At 36.3% G+C, this 25,293-nt stretch overlaps 1 protein-coding gene across 1 annotated transcript in view; it reads right to left on the bottom strand.

Annotated features, from left to right (window-relative positions):
• The window catches only part of RYR2 (ryanodine receptor 2), a 557,611-nt gene that overhangs the window by 73,097 nt on the left and 459,221 nt on the right, over positions 1-25,293 (bottom strand). The window contains exons 78-82 of the mRNA XM_031934901.1: positions 25,111-25,214; positions 23,501-23,552; positions 16,573-16,626; positions 2,529-2,628; positions 1,144-1,223 (exon numbers count right to left, since the gene is read on the bottom strand). Coding sequence (XP_031790761.1) covers positions 1,144-1,223; positions 2,529-2,628; positions 16,573-16,626; positions 23,501-23,552; positions 25,111-25,214 — 390 coding nt within the window. The remainder of the gene's footprint in view (positions 1-1,143; positions 1,224-2,528; positions 2,629-16,572; positions 16,627-23,500; positions 23,553-25,110; positions 25,215-25,293) is intronic.

The raw sequence follows: 25,293 nt of genomic DNA on the forward strand, positions 1-25,293 counted from the left end.
AATCTATGGTCAAAATTTTGGTTAAACATAAATGTAAAAAAATGCTAAAGCAATGCTTTGTCTTGTTAGCTTACTGTTACATAGCACAATGAAATAGCTATTTCTGACATGGTTAAAATGTATTGGAGATTTCAAATGTAAAAGCACATACAAGATGACAGAAAGCATGCTCAAAGGTTTAAGGAAATAAGAATACTGCTTTTCTCCAAATCTTGAAGAGCAGAACAATTCCTATTATCCATGCTATTCTAAAAAGGGCTTAGCTAAGCAGATAAAATTTTAGTAGTAATATTTTTCAGATAGCGAAGGCAATATAAACTAAATATGTAAAGGATACATACACACAAAGTATATGCACATATGCATATATATATACACACATGCACAAATAGCAAATATAAACATAGTGTATGTATGATACACAGATGTACAGACACACATATACACACAGACACAAAATCATATAGCCATTTATGGGGGGTGTGATAACTTTTAGTCAAATAAAAAATGAAACACTTAATCATTCTTTTCAAACAAAGGAATGTGGCTTACAGTAAAGGAGATGGTGGAATACATATTCGAAGTTACAAAGAAAACAGACAAGTTCCGCATAGACAAGCAGTATACATTACAGGATCTCTCACTACTGCCTCTGGATCTAAGGACTTCTGAATATATATACTAAGTAATGAGGGTCTTCTTAAGTAAAACATAAGCAAGAGACTTTATGTTTTGATAAATGTTTTGGAGAGATTGTTTTATTTTTCCTTTTTAAAAAGCTATATAATCACTTATTCTGGGAACAGAACGAGATGGTTACCCTTGCCAGGTTCCAAAACCAGACAGCCACCGTTTGGTAAATGCATGGTGCGAGAGTGGTTCATACCTCAGCACCAGAATTCACTTGCCATGACGAAAGGCCACATTTGGTGTTTTCAGATATGTTGACATCATTTGAGGTTTGGATTTGTAACACTATCACATAATTACTTTTTCCCTCTTTTGCTTTCTCTTCAGTACCGTGGTAAACTAAAATTGAACCATATTGTACATAGAAAATAAAACATTTTACAACAAATAGTTCTTTACTATATCGTCCATTTGTCTGAAAAGTACATTATGTGAATGACTGGAAGCTATTACCTGCTGTACTGTGGAGTTCCCACCATTTAAAATAGCAATTCCAAGTTTCAAAGTAGCTGCTACCATTGGTCCAGTTTCACCTAAGAAATATAAAAAAGTAGTGTTTCTTGTATCATTTCGCCTTCTATATTAACCTATTCTACCTCCAATGCTGCACTTTAAAAATTATTATGCTCCCCCGCAAGCAATCTCTATAATGGTGGAGGGAGACTGACTTATGTTCCAAAAAATAATAAAATAATAATAATGCATATTTGGCATCAACATTTTAAATAAATTCCCTACAATATCTAAGAACTGAAACCTTAAGAAGATATAGAAGTAACAGAATAGGAAGACAACTGATCTTGAAATATTGAGACCTGAAATTGTTAAGATTCAAGATTATTCATGGGTTTAATAAACATTAAAATAAGTATGAGCTACTTAAAACTTTCTTTAAAGAAAATTTCTCTCCCTCTTCTCAACAATATTATATATGAAGAACTTTCATCATTTTTATTGTATCACTTTTATTTTAATATGTTTGTAGTATGGTTTATTAAGCAGACTATTCTCAATTTTAAGTTATTTGGATAATAACACAAAATTTTCTTTAGTATATCATATTTTATTTTTCATTGTTCACCTCTATTTATCTTAGAAATAGAAATAATCTTCTATTTAAGGACAAGGGTACCTAATAACAGAATATACCACCATTACTTTTCCTTTCCATTACAAATTATATTTAAAATATTTTCACAAAGAAGCTATTATGAATGTACAAAAAAAATCATCTTGAAACAACTGGCTACTGAGATATACGACAGCATCTTCATTGTTAAAAAAGTCTCACTTTAAAAGTCTCCATATTTGTATCAAGGGTCAGCAAACTACCATAAATTACTTAACAAAATTACAGCTTGCCACGTGTGTGTGTGTGTGTAAACAAACTGTGTGTAAATGAAGTTGTTTTGGAACACAGCCACCCTGCTCGTTTACTTATTGTGGCTGGCAGCTTTCGTGCTAACACGGCACAGTTGAAGAGCTGTGACAGGTTGCATAGTCCTCGAAGCTGAAAACATTGACTCTCTGGCCTTAAAGAAAAAGCTCGGCCACCCCCATTTTATAGGATCAGTCTGCTAAGGTTTAGTTATAACATAGTTTCCAAAACTTAAAGAACAGAATGAAAATGAAGCTGTATAGTAAGACTCTGAAAAACAAATTAACTTTGGTCTCTGTAAACAATGAGAGCTCGTATTTGTGAACAGGCACCTGATACAGTCATGAACCAGAAACCCTGGGACTAAATGAGTCGGTGGAATTGAAATGAGGGAGCACCTTGAGAGTAACGAGGAAATCTGAAGAACAGACATTTGTGAGGGGAACCCAAGGAACCTTACCTTTGCTGGCACTGATGGTCTGCAGCACCATCTCAGCCGCACCACGGTCGTGGAGTCGGGCTTGCTGGTATAGAAGCTTTTGCTTTTCCATTTCTTTTTCCTGAACACAAATCCCAACCATTTATGTTGAGGGTATCAGTAAGCACAGCAGATTTCTACAGACCATATTTTTAGTCATCTCTTCATGTATGGGCTCTATGACAACATTATGGACCATTTCAACACCAACGATGTTTTTAAACAGATATTATTAACATATTCAACTCTTGTTTTTCCCCCCCCCCTTTATAGTTTTCTTGATATGCTTTTGGTACTGGTTTATCAGCATGGATTTGTTTTTCTCAATTTTAATTATTTGATTCATCCAAAGCCTGTATCACGGTTTTGAAGTACTGTACTTCGTCAATGAAGCTTGCACTTTCTGATTTATACATTTGTGCATAAGTTTGTCACGTTTTTAATAATCTCCCATGCCATGGCCATAACTTGATACTGCTCAGCAAATGGCTCGAGTTGCAAGGTATCACTGAATCACAGAAAAACATTAACTGAGATGTCTTGAAGTTTAAGCAAAATTGAAAGCTGATATGAATAAAAAGGGAGGCTTCAACAAAGTAGTGGATTTATGATACAGATCTCCCCAGTCACCCCCAAAGAATAAGAGATGCAATGTGCCTTTATATTTTGTATTCTCTGGTGGTAACAAACGATACTGCATGGTGCTGCTGGAGCAATGGCTGGAGTTTATTCTTTTCCACTTAAGCTACCACTGAAAACATAAAGAAGAAAATAAAAATAAAATATAAAGGCACAGCAAGTTCAAGACTGGTATGACCATTCACTTGAGCAATCCAGTTCACTGGAGAATTGAGAAGGAACTAAGCAGTATAAGTTGCAGAATGAAAGTTGCATAGAGCCCTATGACAGTGAGTCCATCAAATGGCGTGGTAGAGAAGCTTAGTCAATGGGACATGAAACAGTCAATTAGTATCATGTCCATAAACACAACGGCCAAAACATATATGACCTAACAGCAGGAAGAGCTGCAGCAGAGGTAGCCAGAATGACAGCTTTGCTGCCATAAACTTTCCATCCAAAATACAGAAAATAGACACTGGAAGATGGAAGAGGTTTAAAAAATGAAGGCTTGCTAGTTACAGAATATGAAAAATAAAGTGAACTAAAAGGAGGGGGGAAAGAAATGGGCTCAAACAAATGAAAAAAGAAACCTTTAAATCAAAAGCAACCAACACAGACATTTATGCTGTTACCAGAGAGTTCTCGCCGAGGCTGGCAAATTTGTTTCTTAAATCTTTGATAATATCGTGCTGCGAAAACAAAATTGATCAGGGTTTTTTTGTCACACTATAGTTAGCGCTCCTGTGGTTAAATTTTATGTTTTCTTAAATTATGTGATAGGCCTAAATGGAAGCAGAGAAAAGAGAAAAAAAAAAAAAAAAAAAGAGGCAGCTTTGCTTTATATGTAGCCATGCTAACATCTATAAGGTTTGCCTTCATGTTTAAACCTCTTCCTGTGAAGTCAAAAACAAAACAGAAACAGAACCACACAGACACACAAAACCATTTTGTCATTACAACACGGTTTCAGAAAAACTGAAAGAGGACCCTTTTGTCTGCTCTTTAGGTGTTGTTTAAAACTGATGAGCAACATTTGATTCTTCCTTTTAGACCCAACAATCTTTTATGTTCCTCCCATTGCCAGAGCTCTATGTGGAACGTTCGCTTAATGCTTAACCAACTCCTTTTGTGGGAGAGTTTTTCAGTAAGAAAATGATAAGAAATTATTCGCTCACGAAACTGTCCTATCATTTTCATCAACTAAAGAGGCAAGGGAGTCAGGAAGAAGTTCTTCTATTGACCTAACAACAGAACACATAAAGACAGTCATCAGGAAACTCACAGAAGATGGAAGATGGCAACATGCCACACACTCTTGAGAAAAAACATAACAAAACAACAGTTTGCCATTTGTGCTCCAAAAGCGGGAAGATCAGTTAAAGACCTGTCAGAACAACTTGCACTGTAGCCTATAAGGTCCCAGTAACCTCCTCAGTAACTGAAATCAACACATGAGGTATGGACCTTACAAGGTCCAAGAAATAGACAGGATCTCAGACTACCTTGTATAAAATAAACTCCCTGGACAGGTCACTCAGTTTCTTATGTCGCATCTAAATTTTAATAATCAATGTTATCAGGAAGATGATGAAAGTCATTTGAAAAAACAAAGCATTGAGCCAAAAAGATATACTAATCTAGACGCAGAAAAATACTGTATTTCATAAACAGAGATCAAGTCAACCTCTCTGCTGAATTTATTCTTTGTTGAACTGAAATTGGAAGCTCTCCCTTCAGGATTCTTTAACATTATTTCTTTCTAGTACTTTGCCCTTTGAGAACAGCTTCTGGGCATGTAATTTAATCTGTCATTGGGAAAGTTTATTATAAATTAAAAAAAAAATAAAACCTTGAAAGTTAAACCAGAAAATTTTCAGATACTAAGATGAATTATGTAAAAAGATTTTTTTAAAACTGCAGATTAGCTTTTCTAAACAAATTGTAGACAGATCTTTCATAAGCATCTTACTCAGGAAAATAACATCTTGAAAGCACCTTTTCAAAAATAGAGTTCTCCGACACACCAGATTTTGCTTAAACTGCCTAAGGCTCTTAAATAACCACCACCTGCAGTTTAGTCTTTGTGTTATTTCAAGGTTATTTCAAGGTTACACAGTAAGGTGAGGAAAAAAAGAGCAGCTCCAGAATTTAAATTTTCCCTTAGGCAAAACGTTCTGTTTGCCAAGAGCAACCAAGAATTATCAGTGCACATCCTAATAAGCTTGTTATGAGGTTTTTTCAAGGTCAAATATGGTCATGTATCAGACCCATGATCAAATCACTGGTAATGAACAGAAGTATTTTACATCATGATTTGCTTTTGGTTATAACTGAAGTTTGTAATAACATTGCTAATATTATTTCATTTTGTCTAAGAGTGTGTCAAGCTTTTAACACCGGGGAAAACAAGTAGAAAGTCTCGAAGAAAAACAACTATATTTAGTTCTTCAACAACTTGTCTTAAGTGAGAAAAAATGATTGAAATAGGGGAGAATTACAATTGTCCCTTGCTCCTCGATGGAGAAACTATTAGGTTGGTGCCAAGGTAACTGTAGTTTTTGCCACTGACCTAATCAGTTTATCCTCGTAATGGAGATGAAAAGATATTTTAAACCAGGGTAGCCTGGTTACAGGAAAGGAATTTACATTGTTTCTGAAGGACCTGCCTCAGCTCCATTGACCTCTGGGGCAGAACTTGAGCGGATCACAGGCTGAGTCTACCAAATCTATCATCTGTTCGTCATACAAAATAAGCCCATCTACTTTGTGTTTGTTTGTTTGTATTTCCATGACTTCAACAGCTGTAGAAAATGTTTTCATAATATTTTCATCAGAAACTGTAGGTGGTGGCAAGTTGTAAGAGAATAGAAATATCCAGGAACAAAACTCCTTAAATTTCCCATAATTTAGTAATGTCATAAGTCAACTTGAAATATTTTTAATTAGCATCTTATAGTTATGACCTACAAGGTGATGTTGAATATCAATAGTATAAGAAATAAAAAGACTGAAAAATAGAAGATTTAATTGGTAACAATGGGGACAATGAAGAAAGGGAGTGAAATTGTACTAATAATTTGGTTTGCAGCACAAACAGGTCAACTCAGACTAAGGAAAGTCAAAAGCATGGATAAGAGACACCTTCTCCACTTCAATTAATTTTTTTCTGTTGTACTCCAGTTCCTGAAAAATGTACATTAGCTACATTTCTGTAGTGTTGACTCACAGTGATGGGAAAATACCAAGATTATAATTTTGTTTAAAATGAGTGGTTCCTAACTTTTTTTTTTAAATTAAATACATAAGCCAGGCAAGGTGGCTCATGCCTGTAACCCCAGCATTTTGGGAGGCTGAAGTGAGAGGATTGCTTGAGCCCAGGAGCTCTAGACCAGCCTGGGCAAATAGCAAGACCCTGTCTCTATAAAAAACTAAAAATAGCCAGGCTTTGCGGTGTGCACCTGTAGGCCCAGGTGAAAGAATCACTGGAGGCCAGGATTGCGCCAGTGCAGTCCAGCCTGAGCAACAGAGCAAGACCTTGCCAATAAATAAATAAATAAATAAATAAATAAATAAATAAATAAATGTATGTATGTATGTATGTATGTATGTAGGTAGGTATGTATGTATGTATGTACATGAAATTTCCTAGAAGATCCATGAAGACAGGAGGCTTTCTTTGTTTTAACCACACCAGTACACACATACTATACATCCAGTACAGTTCTCTGAAAATAAAAGGTGTTCAAGAAAATTTGCATGAATAAATGACAGAACTAAATGATGTGATATCCTATAGTCTGTTATCACAATTAATCTAAAATATTACAAATGTTATCTTTTTTGTTTGAAGTGCTACAAAATTAGTAGCTCTAAAAGTTTGTTTTTTAGTTCATGCTTAAAGAGGTCTTCAGAATTATACACATTCAAATAATAATCAAATTGTGGGCTTTAGCTCATTTAAGTTTTTGGTCAGCTCTTTCATCATTATCCACTCGTTATTACTGATCTTTCAAACAGTATGATAATCTTCCAGAATTCTACTTCTTGACAGGATAAACAGTTTCTAATGCTGTCTCTTTAACACTCTGTAAAAATGGTATCAAAGTTTGACTGATCTACAGAGACAAAAGAAACACTAAACCAGGGTCAAGTAAGTCAGTTAATGCACTAGAGGCTTTGACATTAGATATCCTGTGTAATATGACTTTACAGTTTAATTCTTCCAATATTATACACACTTGCATTTTGGGTGGAATATTGTTTCTCAGGGATTCAGCATATTTGGAAGTAATTTAAAACGATGCAAAAGCAATAAAACTCAACTAAGTTGAAATAATTTTCTATTTCAGGGTCCAGTTGTCACAATTTACACTTTACCACTGAAAGCTTAATTAACAAGGTATAAAAAGGAAAGAAAAGATGAGAAACTCTAAAATCAGAAGTTATCAAATTAGCAAAGTTAAGCTGACTTATCATTAGAGGGAATGTAGTTTATTCCTAAATGCAATATTGATTTAAAACAGCGGTCATTTACCTACTTATTTGTTTAAGCCTTAAAAAGCACTGGATACTGCCTTGAATACAGAAAGCAAGTACTATGCAGTTCTTTCACTCCTAGGATAGCCTGATGAAAGAGAGAATAAGAACAAGAAGAAAACTTGGGGCCACTAAGGATACAAAGCTTTGGTTAGGTCATGAGGGTGCCAGAGTGGTGGACTAATTAGTGGGAAAATGGGAAGTCAGAATAACTTTGATCATAGATTGGATCACAGCAGCTCATTACTTGAATTTTGAAAACTCACAACTGTAGAAGCTCTAGTGTCTGTAATTCTAGGTCTTCATGAATGGGTATTAACCCTACCCCAGATCAACCCTTGAGAAACAGCTGTGCTCTAAGTATTTGACACAGTCCCAAATCCCCTGCCAAGAATTATCTGTCTAGCTGGGAAGAGAATTTTTCTGGAGACTATCTGGAAAGGTGGCACATGTGTACTTCTTCAATTCTTCCAGATACTTGGGACTCATTTTACGCTATTCCAGGTAGCATCTGCACAGCTGGACTCTATCGCACAAATTGTCAAAAAATGATGTTCACTGAATTGTTGAGGACATTTTTTGTCATCCTCAGGGGAAAAAATGCTATTGAATTTTAACTTTAAAAATTTGTTTTTTCCAGTCAGGGAGACTACATTTTAAATATTATTATATTTAATCTTCCTAATGTTTTATATATTACGTATTATATTTAATGATATTGATATTTATAATGAAATTTATGAATATTATATAAATCACTTAAAGTTCATTATATTAAATTTTATTACATTTATGTAATTTCATATCAGCTCCTATACTTATGTAATTTACATTTATGTCATTTCATGTAATTTACGTTAAGCGTATGTAATTTCCCATTGGCTCCTAGAAAGCTGGGAGTCAGATATTCTGACAATCCACATTAAACTGACAAGACTCCATGGCATGGGTTTCTAGATGAACCTATTCCTGGAAGGCCCTACTGTTTGTCTTTCAATCATTTTTTTTCCCCCCTTCAGCTTACTGTGTTATGTGTAATTCTGTGATTCTTTAAATACTAAACTAGGAAAAGGTGGGATACGTATGTATGTACAGAAGACATTCTTTTCTTTTTTTTTGAGATGGAGTCTCACTCTGCTGCCCAGCCTGGAGTGCAATGGTGCAATCTTGGCTCACTGCAACCTCTGCCTCTTGGGTTCAAGCTATTCTCGTGCCTCGGCCTCCCGAGTAGCTGGGATTACAGGCCCCCACCACCATGCCCAGCTAATTTTTGTATTTTTAGTAGAGATGGGATTTTACCATGTTGCCCGGACTGGTGTTGAACACCTGACCTCAGGTGATCCACCCACCTCGGCCTCCCAAAGTGCTGGGATTACAGTCATGATCCACCATGCCTGGCTGACGTTATTTTCTATAAAACATTTCTGTTGTCACATTCCTGTTCTAAAACACATGGAGTTTATTTTCTTTTTCAATCTTACACAAACGATAAAAAGTGATAAAAACTTGCATGCTTTCATCAATACGTATGCAATTAGAGGAAATGCAAAATTGCCCTTAAAAATGAAGAGAATTTATACCTGATAGCAAACCACACAACTGTTAAACGTGGACTTGACACCTGAGAACATCTAGTTCAAAGCTCTTTGTTCAAAGAACAGAAAGCTGAGAAACAGAGAGGCTGAGGTCACACGGCACCTGGCTGATAATCCAGGTCTCCTGTGTTGTGTGGTTTATGTTCACCACACTGTAGAAGTTTATCTATGGGCTTCCCTGACTTTTTTTTAGCAGAGAAAGTGAAGTTGATTAATTATAATAATAACAGCAAATATTTAGGGATGGTTATGTGATAGTCAATGTTCTGAGTGCCTTATATATATTGTCTAATTTAGTCCTCATCACAACCCTGTGAAGTAGATACTATAATTAGACCCATTTTATAGATGGAAAAATTGAGGCTTCTGCTCACACAGCTAGATGTTCAAGCTGGGATTCAAACACAGGAAGTCCATCTGAGCGTCTGCTCTTAAGGAGTCTGCTGCCTTCCATTTACCGTACATAATCTGCTCATGTATAAGCTTCAACTGAGATTATTTTTTAAATGACAACACATGAAGTTAAATTACTGTGCATATGAAAGTGCACAAGTATATATGTCGATACATGTTCCAGGACATCCTGCAGATATTAACGTCTGTCCCTTATATAAAATGATACAGTGTTTGCACATAACCTATGTACGTCCTCCTGTCTACTTTAAATAATCTCTAGATCCCTTATAATGCCTAATACAAAATGTAAATGCTATGTAAATAGTTGTTATGCTGTATTGTTTTGGGAACAGTGACAAGGGAAAAAAGTCTGTACTTGTCGGGTAAAGCAGCAAATCTTTTTTCCGAATATTTAAATCTGTAGTTGGTTGAATCCTAGGATGTGGAAACCACAAATACAGAGCGCCAGCTGTATGTCTCCTACACAGACTGCTATTTTGGTCCACATACTCATATGCATGAATTACTGTATACAATATAGGGGGCTGTGCTTTCTGGGAGTCATCTTTGTATCAAGGCCAGGGTCCCCACCCCAACCTATGCCCTTCTCTCTAAGCCTTGGCTACTTGCCTTGATTCTGAGCCAGAATGGCCCTAGAAATGACTGCCACCACACTGTGTGCTTATGAAAGCCAGCTGCTACCATCATTACCACCCACCAAGGAGACCCCATGTTAATGGATAAGGAGAGACTGTGGTGCCTGGACACTCAACAGGCTGTACTCAAGGCGGTTCTGGCTTCCCCATGGGTTGCCCGGAAGAATTGGTTAATATCAGCAGAAAGTATGATGAAATTAACCCTCTGTGACCAGTAAGTGACAGGAGATGTAAGGAACCTGCATATGAAGTGCCCATCCTCCTTCCCCAGGAGGCCCTGTTCTGTTCTGTGACGCGTACGGTCTCTCAGGAGGCATCCCACACAACCGAGCAAGAAGCTGAACTGCTCAACGGCTATGACCAGCTCAGGAACACTCAGTCTTCTATTTGCCCTGCCTCATTCCCTGTATCGTTTCTCTATTTCCCTAACTCTTAATTCCCTGGGATTGTAACACCCCTTCCCCCAGTAAAGTGTTAGCACATAAGCTTTTGCCCGTGTTTTCTAGGAAGTCTGAGCTAAGACACGAGATGATTACTTGAGATATGTAATTTTATTGTATAAAAATGTAGTTGGCAGACTGCAGCAATCAGAGTGAGTACTGGAGGACACTGGCCATCAAAATTCCTTCCCTCTTCCCCTCTACGATTCAATAGTATGAAAAGCAACTCTTAATGCTTTAGTCCATATTTTGGATACCATATACTTCCTGCAGTAGGAACTAAAGAATTATAAATTTTCTTGATATATGGAATAATTGTTTCAATATTTTATATCCATAGACATATCTTCCATTTTTATGCATTTAAAAATTCTCTTTGCTAAGATTCAGGAAGACTTTTTAATTTAAAATGCTGTGTTACTACGAAAAGCACCAAATATACCCATTCAAAGTTCAAATTATGTAGCCATGGGGGCAGTATATCTTACAGCCAATTCATTCTTGTAGCATTACCAAAACATTGTATTCTATTAAAAATTAGATTCACGGATGGGCCAGACAAAAATTTTTTATCGTTGGGGTAGTGCTACATAATATCAATCCTTAAAACATTTTGGACCTAAATTGGTTCTTCCATACTTAACGGCACATACCGTGGGATACGAGCTGGGTATTGGTTTGAGTATGTTATCAGGTATGACAATATTTTGTTTGTGTCTCAGGTCCATCTGAGAGAATATGCTGGTTTCCTAAGTATTTATTACAGAATTACCAACTCTGCCATAGGCATATTTAGAATTTAACACATAAGCAATTCTCTTTAATCAATAGTACAGAAAAATAGGACCTCAGACTCATCAGATAATTCATCTGTGAATTAGAAATTGGGCATTCGCCAAAAGGAAGATGCAGTTTGCCTAATATTTGAGAAAGATGGCCTGGAAGACGAGTTAACACTCCATTCCTCTTGCTTATCTAAGCTTCACTGTCATTAATTTAGATTTGGCAGTAAACAAGAAATCTATATTATAGTTCCTTAATATTCTAAAGAAATGCTTTCAGTAAATTATTATTTAATGCTATATGCTCAGATTTTAGAGAAGAGCAATAAAAGAAGTATCCATCTAAAGAATGTTTCTGAGTTTTTTATAAAATCAGTTAATAAATGTCTACTGCAGTATCAAAGCTCTTTGTTGATCTAGGTGAGACAAACCCGTAATGCTCAGAAAAATGATGTTATTTGACTTGAAACATTACTGTTTATTGTTATTTGCCTTAGAAAAATTAAAAAGTTAAATCTAGCATTCAACTCCAATAATTATGTTTTCAGGTAACTGGTAAAACATTTCTTCCCTTTCAATTAATGTCAGCCTCTTTATAAGATTTAACTGTCCTTTTTAATGCTTTTGATACAGAAGTTGCTCCAAACCTAAAAAATAATTAACTAAATATGCAATAAAGTTATTTGATAAGTAGTTATAGGAAAAGCATATTTACATGTATTACAGATGAAAGAGGGAATTTTGTAATCAGGTTAAATCAGGCAAGTTTTAATTTAACAGGATCATATCAATAATACATGTATGTGATGGAAGAAGAAACAAGCTGGCAAGTCATTCCTCTTTCCTTGTTTTCCATGTTTTTTGAGCTTTACTGCATTCTTCATGGAAAATTTCCCTATAATACCACTTTTCTTTTTACCTACTTTGTTTCTCTTCTCAGTGACTTTATGGAATCCTTTACAGGGAAAGAATTTAAATAGAAACTATAGCAAATATTAATAATTAACCAGCTATAGGGATAGAATTCAATTACCACACACTTTGTGTTATTTCCAAACTTATTCGATATAATTCATTATAAGAATTATTGAAACTGACAAATAGCCTTTCATATTTGTAACTTACGTGAATAACTCCACTATTAGACCATGTCTCAATTACGTCAAATAGACATCTCAATGTCAAAAGTATGGTAGATTACTACATTTATAAACAATACATTTTTCAGTGGTTTTGTTGGTATCACATAGTCGATCTCAGAGAAGAGTATCTTTATAGGGAATTAATTAGATATATCTCTGTTTCTCAACTTTGTATTATTTCATACCACTTACACAGTATTTTGTTAAGAGTAGCATGTTACATAAATTAGGTGTAAATTATAGTCCCAAATCGGATGGAGATCACTAAAAAAAAAAAAAAAACTCTCATTAGGAAGTGCAAATCCCCAAATCTGGTGTCCTGCATTACACCTATAAATGTGTGGCAATTCCCAGCACTTCAAACGCCTGCCTCTTGCTGAGACGGTCATACCTGCTGGTCTATATCCTCTGTTTTGGAATTAATTGCCAGGTTTTACCATCATGGGAATACTTGTCCACTGTTCTAAGTTCAAAGGTAACCCTTTCTCTCCAGTCACACTCCATATCTCATTTGATTTCTTGTCCTTAGTCTGGCCTGAATCCTAGTGTCTAAATATTAAGATGCCACCACTAGTTGTCTTTCAGACTTCTTTTCTGAATAAGGAACCTTTCTAATGTCACTAAATTTGACCCTATTTATCAAACTGATCTCTCTGAAACTGCATTCCTCTTTCAAGGTAAAATGGTTTTGTTGGCTAGCAACACTTTCTCCATCATACAGCCCCATCATCCAGCCCCATCATCCAACTATCAACGCATTCTTGAGGCATTAACTTTTATGCTACTTAGGAAATCAGTTCTTTACTTGATGTTAGGTGATCCCTTCATGTTTTCATCCCTCAACAATTCGCAGAAATTTTATATGAAACAATTAATGAGAAAAAAATCAAAATCTACCAAATTATTATTATATCCATTCTTATCTATTATTTAAGCCCATAATATATTATTGGGTGTTAGGCTCATTATATGCCATTAACCATTATATCCATTAGATCAGAGCTGCATCTGATAGTATATACATGATTTACATTTTGAAATTTACAAGGATGATGACACAAGAACAATAGATTCCTCCAACTATAATAGTGAGTTAAAAAAATTAAAAAGTGGCCGGGTGTGGTGGCTCACACCTGTAATCCCAGGACTTTGGGAGGCCGAGACAGGTGGATCATGAGGTCAGGAGATAAATACCACCCTGGCCGACATGGTGAAACCCCATCTCTGCTAAAATACAAAAATTAGTCGGGCATGGTGGCGTGTCCTGTAGTCCCAGCTACTCGGAAGGCTGGAGCAGGGGAATGGGTTGAACCTGGGAGGCGGAGCTTGCAGTGAGCTGAGATCATGCCACTGCACTCCAGCCTAGTGACGCAGTGAGACTCTGTCTCAAAAAAAAGAAATTTTAAAATAGTTTCTTCAGGACAGTCTAAAATTCATTTTGGCAGCAAATATTTCACTTTTTTTTTTTTTTTTTTTTTTTTTTTTTAAAGAAGGCAAAGTAGAATAGCTTACACTTACAAACTCAAAAGCTTTTTTGTTGTTGAGACAGAGTTTCGCTCTTGTCACCCGGGCTGGAGTGCAATGGAGCAATCTTGGCTCACTGCAACCTCCTCCTCCCAGGTTCAAGTGATTCTCCGGCCTCAGCCTCCCGAGTGGCTGGGATTACAGGCTTGCACTACCACGCCCGGCTAATTTTTGTATTTTTAGTAGAGATAGGGTTTCACCACGTTGGCCAGACTTGAACTTCTGATCTCAAGTGATCCACCAGCCTCAGCCTCCCAAAGTGCTGGGATTACAAGAGTGAGCCACTGAGCCCAGCCACCTAAAAAGGTTTTTTTTTCTTTTCTTTTCTTTTTTTTTTAAACAAAAACAAAAACAAAAACAAAAGTCTTTATGGTTATCATCTTCCCAGAACGTTTATGATTGATTTTCCTACTAAATAGCCTTATGAAAATAAAACGCAAGCTTAACAAGGTTCATATTAACATAAGCAATTTTGTAATTCTATATCAAAATGTTTTCTTTTAGCAAATGTTCCCAGTATTCAAAATGTTAAGAGAGAAATAGTCATCTAGTTCTTCCCTTTAATGCAATGATGAAATCAGTATTGAAATCATGGAATATAATCTCCAGTTACTAATTGAAATGATTACTAGCACAATAGAAAAGCAGGCTTCTTTCCAATCTCACCAGCAACACCATTCTCTGTTTTCAAGTAATAAAACTAGGGTTGAAAAAAACATCAAGAGGGATAAGGTCAGAACACTGCACCAAAAATGAGAAGTCCCTGGTTTAAAAAGTTTGTCATCTAAAGGGCTGGATTCCTTTATCCCAGCACAGTATACAGCTCAAAGTTAGCTGGAGGATAAAATTTCAAATTATGAGTCATATAAATTGCAAGAAGAATAAGCCTGTGTCAAACGAAGGGATCCTGAAGAGACCAATTGCATTGGAGCTACAAACTTGTAGAAAGATTTTCAAGACCTCCTTTTTACAAAAGAATCCAAGATGTTGGGTCTAACAAAGGTAAATGTCACAAGAAACCGAAACTCAGACCCAGACAAATACACACATATATATAGTTTTACCTTGCTGCGTTGGGATCCTGTGACCTTAAGGAAGGATGAGGACAAGAAGCAAAATAGCAATAAACAATTGCTCTGAAGACAACGGATAGACCATAAATGGTGTGCACTTCAGAAAAACAGTATTATTTGCTGCTCACAGCTCATTCTAACTGACCTCACTTTCTTATCAATAAAGATGACTTTGAGAATAGAAAACACATACATTAGAAAAGATTATAGAAATCATACCGAAATTAATCTTATGGCATTTTTCTCAGCCAGCAATAGTCATGGGTTCCTCAAATTAGATTGTTTTTATGTTTTTGACACATTGACTTCAATGCTGCAGACATGCTCATAACAAATGGATCCTGGAAGGTCGCTGCTCTGAGCTTATTCTTAAGCTAATATGTTTTTGTGGGTCCACTTTAATTAAAGACTCATTGCTGGCTACTGATATATTTCCAGACTTCTAGCTCAAAGTCCAGACATGTAAATTAAAAGGAAAAGAAAAAGAATCTAATTTCTATTTCCCTGCACTTAATTTCTTTATGAAAATTCTAAAACAAAACAAAAAAAAAAAAAGAACCAATAAACAAAAAGAGTGGTAGTTAGCAACAACTAGCTTTGCCTCATAAAAAATGAAAATATAGTATAAGCAAATGGGGAAAATATCAAGAACTTTCCCTTGGGCTAAGTAACATTAAGCAGCATTTCAAATTATATAGGACATTTAAAAGCTGAGAGCATTTGAGAAAATAATCGTAATACAGTCCTAGGGATACATGGACTCCTACCCCATGCAAGCAAACTGCGTTGTGTGCCACTATCTGCATATGTACATGGAATGAGTGATCTAATTGGGCAGAAGTCTTTAAGGCCAAATCTTTAAGACTTCTATTCAGGAAAAAATATCAAACCAAGGGTTTGATGAAAAACTTGATGTCATGTTGTTCTTCAATAAACATTTTCCTCACGTCTGTTGGAAATTCCAGACCACGACATCACTGAGATGAGAACAATTTGAAGCCGTCTCATCTCTGAGGGTTCTCAGGAACACTCATTCTGAACATATGGGCTTCATTATATTATTTAACTATTCTATGATCCTTGGTCTTAACTTCAGCAAATGTTAGGACTCAGGTTTGTCCATCCAGCTCTGACATGCAGTTCCTTGACACAATAAGCTGCAATAAGCCATGAAGCAAGAAACATAAATGTCAGTTATAAGCTATGAAACAATGTTTCAAGATAGAAAAAAAAAAGGCAAATCCAGAAAGATCCATCTTACTTCAAAACTCTTCACTTCCTCTTCACCATCATCATCTTCCTCATCATGACAACTCTGTACATGCAAAAAAAAAAAGGGGGGGGGGGGACAGGAATATGTTGAGATTTTAGATAGTGCAAAAGAACATTTGACATAGAAGAGCAAATCATTTGTATTATCGTCAACCTTGATTAAATGTGTGTAAGACAGAATACTTAGATGACATCAATGAATTCATGACATGAAAGAAAATTATATATAGTGCTTTTACAAAAATAAAATATTAGATTACATATTTTATAGGTAACAGATAACTATGAGGTGCATATCATACTACATCTGCTACTTATTCATACATCGGCCTCATTCAAACCAAACTGCAAACCTTAAAAGGATTGTTTTTCTCTCTCTTTTTTTTTAATGCTGCCATTGCAATGCATGAATACAGGCAGATATAATAACCATTAATTAAAATTAGGCCGGGCGAGGTGGCTCACCCCTGTAATCCCAGCACTTTGGGAGGCTGAGGCGGGCGGATCACCTGAGGTCAGGAGTTTGAGACCATCCTGAACAACATGGTGAAACCCCGTTGCTACTAAAAATACAAAAATTAGCTGGGCGTGGTGGTGGGTGCCTGTAATGACAGCTACTCAGAAGGCTGAGGCAGGAGAAAGGCGTGAACCTGGGAGGTGGAAGCTGCAGTGAGCCAAGATCGCGCCATTGCATTCCAGCCTGGGTGACAGAATGAAACTCGATCTCAAAAAAATAAAATAAAGAAAAAAGAGTCTGAAAAATCATATGCTTTTAATAAATCTCAGCTGCTTTATTGTTATGGTCTGTAATATAATAGTGACCAAAAGAAATTGGTCATTAACCAAAAGCCATAGTAGGAAGAAGCCTACAGCTCATTAAAGTTAGATTGTTCCAACCCTTATATGTATTTCTTCCGCTTGGTAAGCATTCAGTGTTTCCATGGGGTGTACGAAGGCAGATAATGAAATATAAGCTACAAATCATAAAAATACTTTTAATTCAATTAGACACAGTACTCTGGGCATGGAGATGAACTGGGGATGGAAGGGAAGGTAAACAATGTGACCCTTCCAACCACTCCATGATAAATTCTCAAATGTTTGTCATATTCTTTCATTCATTCAACAAATACATACTGAGCACCACTCTTTCTGTTTATAATGCTAGGCACATAAGCATAGTTTACAAAGGAGGAAATAAAGGTGGGGACGCAGGCCTAGGACAGTTTCACTGTCTGGCTAAGATGTCAAACTGCATGTTTCATCACAAAAGCAAAGATGTTAATGATTCACTCAGAAAGCAGGAAATGTTCTACTTTGAGTTTCTGTTACTCTGTTATTAGTTATTCGTTATATGTTATTACATGTTATTAGTTAGCCAGGATTTAAAAAAATAAGAACTCATGAGAACTTCAGCAAAACAGGTTTGGAAGGCAAATCTGCGGTCCTCCATCAATACATACTGTACATCTAATGTCAAAAACAGAGCAATTTTGCTTAGCCGCTCCTTAAGACCTACCTATTCTAATGTCTCCCATTATTTCCAATTATTAGTAATGTACATTAGTAAATAGGAGTAAGAAGTATAGGAATTTTATCAGATAACAAGCATGCTTACTCTCTATGCAAATTAGAATACTAATATAAAATGTCTCAAGGATATGAAATTTTACATTTTCTCAAAGACATAAGCTTCTATAAAAATTTCATGACCTTCAGAAACATAGGAGAAACACAAGGTTTGAGATAAAGAATACATTCAGAAAAATTACTATTTGGGATTATAACGATATGTTTTTAAGTTATAAAACTCATAAGCCATGTTTGCTTTTGTACAAAGGAATGATCCATTTAAAGCAGTAGCTGAAAAAAAATGTTTTATAAAAAAGTATTTTGAAATAAAATAGTTTTAACTGTTTTTTAAAAAAATCTTCCAAGGAAAATTTAATGAGATTTGATCCTAATGAAGTTAAAAATCTGTGATTTTTAAAAACTGTTAAACCTGAATTTACTTGGTGTATAGACTACATATGACAAATTCATCAAACCTATAAGAACTACTTTACACTTCTAATTAGCTTGAGAATATGCTAAGATCACAAACAAATGGTTATCAGATTTCTAGCAGCTTTTGAATATACTGTAGAGAAACAGCAGGATTTACTGGAACAAAAGATATGTTCTTCAATAGCAAATGGCACCCATGTGACATAGATGGTAATGCTAAGCAAATGGGAAGTTATATTAGACAGCCCTGTAGCAGGATTTGGCTTTCTGGATCAGAATGCTAAGTTCTAGACAAGGAAGAGTCATTCCTTTGCCAGGAAGGAAAAGGCAAATAAGCTAATTACATAAAGGGGCAGGCGCAGAATAAACAATTTAGAAGAAAAAAATAAAACGGAGGATACTTCAAACCATTCAGGTATCCACAACAGAATTCAACACTGGCAACACGAATGCATAACGGATTAATGAGGCCTCTTCAGCTTGTTGGTATCTGCTGAAAATTTCATTCTGCCAGAGAAGTATATTTCATGCATTCTTTTGACTTTCTGATTTGATAACTCCATAGAAGACTAAGGAATCAAAACCCAGAAACTTTCAGTGTGGATTTAAATCTGACTAACAGAGACCTCATGGGTGAGACAGAAGAGAGAAACTCGTAAGAATGTGACCGCAGCACTTTATACTTTTAACCAAGAAAGAATGGAACCCTGGGCATAACAACGTGGATCTTAAATATTTTTAAAAAGTTAGAGGAGGAGTAGAACTAGGAGGAAAGGGAAACTCAAAACAGTAGCTGGAAACTCAAAACAGTAGCAACATTGCTGAGTGTTGAATTTATGGTATCATTGCAGATATCTTCCTCCACACTGTTACCGTATTCAGATTGGTAAAACCACCAGTAGTGTGAAGCGGCTTCAAATAGTCCAAGAGGGATGCCAGCTAGTAAAGAGACATTCTAAGGAATTAAGCAGGGCAGGCATGATGCAGACAAAAGGGGGTGGCAACAGCAAACGGATGGGATGTACTGAAGTTCTCCACAGGACTTTTTAAAGAGGAGGTATATATGATAGGAGTAGGGGAATAGAGTTTAGAATGAAGTGTGGCTTGAAAAATACAAAGATGTAAAATGATTTTTCAAATTATCGCCAAAGTATGGTCAACAAGGAGCGGTAAGTACATGATTTAGAGCAGATGCTGTACTCATCATAATAGAGAGGACGTGCAGAACCACTCGTCAGCTCTTCTGTTTCAGAAAGAAGTGATTTTTGTAATACAGAAAAGTACCTAGCCAAGAGAAATGAAAATCATAACTCCAGCAAAATACCATTTCATATCCATTTGGTTGACAAAAGTCAGTAAGTCATATATCAAATATTGGAGGGGGTGTGGATCATCAGAATCTCTCTTAACTGTTGTTAAGAATGTCCATTGATGCAATAACTTTGGAAAACAGTATGACATTTGTTCCTTTACTTGAAAATGTGTACACCCTGTAGCTCTTGCAAAATAGGTAAAATGGATAAGAATAGGCATTCAATGCCTGTTCGCATTAGCAAAAACATAGGTAATACAAAAGTCTATCAACAAAAAAGGTAAATGGATAAGCTCTGGTATATCTGCCCAAAGGGATATAACACAACAATAAAAACAAATGAACTCCAACAGCACACAAAAGTATGGAGGAATCTTAGGAAACACTATTAATCCAAGAAGTAGAGTCCAAAAGATTATACACAGCATACTATCCTTTTAAAAGTCAGTAACAATTTAAATTATATATATATATATATGAGAATTTATCTATCTATATATAAATAAACGAAAACTATATGAAAATAAAAGCAAGGGCATCTTGAGCACAAGGTTTAGAATGATGGTTTCTTTGTGTGGGGAGACAGGGTATGGGTTAATGAGAAGCCCATAGGATAACATGTAAATTCTCTAGGTTGTTTCTTGTCGGGGGTGGGTATACGGGTAGTTACTACATTATTAGAAATGACTAAGTAACTTTTAAAAAAGTAGACACTAGTGGAAGAACAATGAGTGTGTATCATGAATCCAGGGTTATGATTAACCCAACTCTGTGTTCCTAAGCTTGAAAAACAATGAAACCTGAAAAACAAAAACCTAAGTAAGATATATATGACGCCTTCCAAGGGAACTGCAGTGGTGGAGGAAGATACATACAAGAGTCTCTTAAAGTGAGTTCAAGTCTCAAGTTTCAAGACTCAAAGCAGAAGTAACATCCATGGATGCAGAATGACTGTTGGTAAACTGAGAAACCTTGAAGACCAAGAGAAAGTTCCAGAAAACTGGGATGCTAATTTTTAAAACGAGGAAAGACAACTTCCAAAAACTACCTGCTAGGAAGTTTGATATTAGTAATCAATAATAGTCTAAAATGGTTATCAAGCAAATAATTGAGGAAAACTCATCCATCTTTGGCAGTTTTACCAAAGTTAGAATTCAGCTTTAAGCAGTCACAGTAACATCTTGATTTCTTTAAGTATCTCATGAAAGGAGATGAGAAATATGAGTTTTATAAAAGTATGTTTAGATGAATTAAAAATAAGGTAGGTTAACCAGTCTGGGAAAGGGTATAAAAATATCAGCTGCTTACCAAAAACTTAAACAGAGAAATCACTCATACTTACTAAGTTTGTGGTTAATATAAATGGAAAGAGGTAACAGTGGGTGACAGAACCAAATGTTAAAAAGATTTCAGCCTGGGGAAATGGTCTGACTTGAATTTAGAGAAATGATGACATATACTTAATAAAAAATTAAAAATCAACAGTCTAATACAGGGTAGCTGATGTGATCTGGCTAAAAATTTAATGCATTCTTGCCATTGATGGCCAATGTATAAGATCCTAAGGCAGAGTAAGTGAGGGTACAGTCCCCATACACACTACACAGGTGAGGTCATAACTGGAATACCGTCTTTGATTAACTTCTGCGTGGCACATATGAATATAATGGAGAATGTGCAGAGTGTAACAAACTGAGTGGTGCAAGCTGGACATCCCTGAGTTACATTAAACAATAAAAGGAATATGATTAGTTAATTATGAAGGGGAACATCTTGAGGTAAAGAGTCAACAAGATAGGCCTCCTCAAATATTTGACCATCTGTCAAAAGAAACTAGATTTAGCTTCAGGATCCAACAAAATCAACATGGAGGCAAATTCAATTTCACTCACAAGGAAGAACTCTAACAATCAGAAACAACCTATTCTCAAATCAAGAGCTTCTACCTCTTCTCAAACCAGGAGCTTCTACCTGTTCAGCCCACTTCGATTCTTCAGCTGCAGAGAACACCCAGGCCTGGGGCTGCTCTACACCTCTTTCTCACCTCCCTCTTTCTTCATTTCCTAACAAGCCACCTCCTAGCAGTACACAAACCTGCTTTGATCTGCTGTTCTCAACAAGACTCTGACAGAAATCTTCACCCTTGATGAATCTAACTTCCTGGCTTCTCAGAATTTGCTTTTGGTTCTGAGAATTGCTAGTTGTCCTCACACAGCCAGGGGGAGCATGACTGCTACAAATTCATAGACAACAGCCTAAAATAAACCAGGCTTCCTACACAGTCTGCGAGTCCCATTTTAATTTCTAGCCCATGTGCCATGCCAATTGCCACGATATGTCTTTCAGTGTTTCTCTCTCTCCTCCAGCCTTCCTCCATAGACTCTACCAAACACTTTGGTGTCAGAGGATGACTGTACTTTTGTCTTCAGAGACAGCAAATGACCTTAAAAGGAAACATTTCCAACCTCCCATTATCCTGGCAGCCTTCCCTTCTTCCCTTTGTATCTTTTATCCTTTGTATCTTTTATCCCTTTATCTTTTTTTTTTTTTTTTTTTTTTTTGAGATGGACTCTCACTCCATCGCCCAGGCTGGCGTGCAGTGATGCAGTCTCGGCTCACTGCAACCTTCCGCCTCCCAGGTTCAAGCAATTCTCCTGCCTCAGCCTCCTGAGGAGCTGGGATTACAGGCATGCACCACCATGCCAGGCTAATTTTTGTATTTTTAGTAGAGACGGGGTTTCACCGTGTTGGCCAGGCTGCTCTCCAACTCCTGATCTCAAATGATCCACCCGCCTCAGCCTCCCAAAGTGTTGGGATTACAGGCGTGAGCCACTGTGCCCGGTCCTATCCTTTTATCTTTTAACCCAGTGGTTATTGAAGTAGGTGTTTCAGCTCATCAATCAGACGTAAAAACAATTTAGTGATTCATGATAAAATAAAAACAACTCTCTGTTTAAATAGAATGGAAAATTTCAGACTACATTGCTCACAGGAAGAGTAAAATTTCGTGAAACTTTTCTTTCATGGTGTATATTTTTATGTTACTTTAAACATACAGTTTTATGTTTCTGTAAATATACAGTTGGCCCTCCATGGGTAACTTTACTTGGGATATCAAAATCCAAGGATGCTCAAGTCTCTGACTAACGGCATAGTATTTGCATGCAACCTACACACATCCTTCTTTATACTTAGATCATCTCTAGCAGTGTAAAAATGGACTGATACATTTGTCTACCATTAAATTCATCAGGGTTTTTCTACAACCGTTTGCTTAAATGTTGTCTTCCCTATCAGCCAAAATCTCCACGAAGGTGTAGTGTGTGCCCTTCTTTCTTCTTCACGTGTTATCTCCAACATATTGATGTCCAGCAAATATTTGTTGAATGAATGAATGTTTAGAAAAAGTTATGGCTCCCCATAAATAAAATGTTTAAGTAGGAAACAATGATGACCTGCCAAGGAATTTAGAACAGAGATTTATGCTACAAACACAAAGTTGAAATTAATCAAATACACAGATTCTCATCCTTTTCAGATGAAAGTTATTTCCCTTTATTAAAATTAAACATGAAAATCAGGAAGGATACATATTTACCTTTGCCATAATATCTGCATAGGCCATATATAAAAAATCTTCCTCCAGTTTGCTGGGGAAAACAAGAAGAAAACATCAGTGCTTAGGCAGAAGGCTAGGCACATGCAAACGTATCATCACTGTATAAAATAATCTTTGTTCTTTTTCTAACAAGTATACTGTATTAAAATTAAATGAACACAAAACTTAGACAATATTAGGATATTCAGAAATATCCTGAAATCAGAAAGCAAAGATCCTGGGGATCCTAAATAGCTGTCCCATCTTACCTTACAGAACCGGCCTTCAATTTTCACAAAACAAACTGTCTTTTGGTTTACAAACACATGTAATAATTTTAATTTTCTTCAGACTACAAAACTTGAAACAAGCAAACTTAAATGAGGTGGGGGCTTTTGACAGAAGTGAAATTTGATATTCGATGGAAAGATTCCCCAAACTACGATGTGACAATTAAAACACAAGATGGTCATAACAATGATTCCTAAAAATTAAGAAAGGTTAAAATATGTTTATTATCTTCTCTTTTGAGAGGCATGGAAACCATGACTATGTGAAGAAAAGTTTCCACCAAAAATACACCTAAAATTTGCAAAGTTATTTCAGCAGTTTTAAACTTCAGCCATGAGAAAAATTCACTTATGAGAAATACCTCATTACCTGACAATGCCAGACAGAGAGTTGCTCTATGCTTAGGAATGAGATGATTTTGTTAGTTAGGAAATAATAAGAGAGAGAGAAATAGTGAGAGAAAAGATGGATCACATTAGCTAAGAGGGAGAAATGTACATTATTATGGCATGCAAAGAGGTCAAATGAACTCTTCTGAGGAGATTCATGTGGATATGAGTTTATAATTAAATGACATCCCAAATTCTACAGAGAATGGGAAAGGCCTGGGGCAACACTGGCTTTCTTTCCCATTGCAGGGCAGCAGATAAAGGTCCTCTAGCCTCTGCTATGTCGCATCTGCACAGCCAATGTATGCGTTGCCCTCCATAATGACAGATGCTGAGCACATTTTGACGATCAGGCTAACCAGTGCATTTCTTATACAACTTCATAGAGGTTTGCCCTTTGTGGCTTTGGTGAATTCATATGACTAAGGCTGCAGAAGACAAGAAAAATGGGCAATGCCCTTGAAATAGATCTCAGAGATACCTCCAAGTTGAGGTGATGGCTCACCTTAGCCTCTAGAGGTTTCGTAAGACCCACTGCACAATGGAGACACTATCTACCCAGAAAATTTTGGGGTCACCATTGGTCTCCATATACTTGTGGCACTGGAATTTGCTTTGGTTCTTTTGTTTTATTTATAAAGGCTGTTTGTGATAAGGAGAAAAACCATTTCATAAGAAGAATCAGAATCAACTACATCATTAATTACAAAGTTGTTAAGAAAAACTAGAGCTAGTAGGTAGTTGCTAAAGCCTACAATTGAATGAGTGTCCATCCCTAGGTACAGGCCAGGCGGACTGTTATCTTTGAACAATTCTCTCTCCTAACAACATCAAGATGAACTTCAAACATGAACACATGGCACAGAATACTCAGATACGGGTTTCTTGATTTGTTCCTCCTATGTCTCATAGGAACCCTTCCAACCATACCATTTCTCTGTTAAAGCTGTCCGACTAAACAGAAGGATCAGCTGATGCAGAGGATCAACTCTCTTAGTGCCTTCGTCTTCTTCTGGAGGTTCAGCCCCAGGTTTCTGCAAAAAAGTCAAATTTATAAAATGTCACATTCAAAAAAAATGTTCACTCAGATCCAAAAGCAATGTGAAGGCCAGG

Source organism: Piliocolobus tephrosceles, chromosome 1 (assembly GCF_002776525.5).
Source record: "Piliocolobus tephrosceles isolate RC106 chromosome 1, ASM277652v3, whole genome shotgun sequence".
In the NCBI taxonomy this organism is placed as follows: domain Eukaryota; kingdom Metazoa; phylum Chordata; class Mammalia; order Primates; family Cercopithecidae; genus Piliocolobus; species Piliocolobus tephrosceles.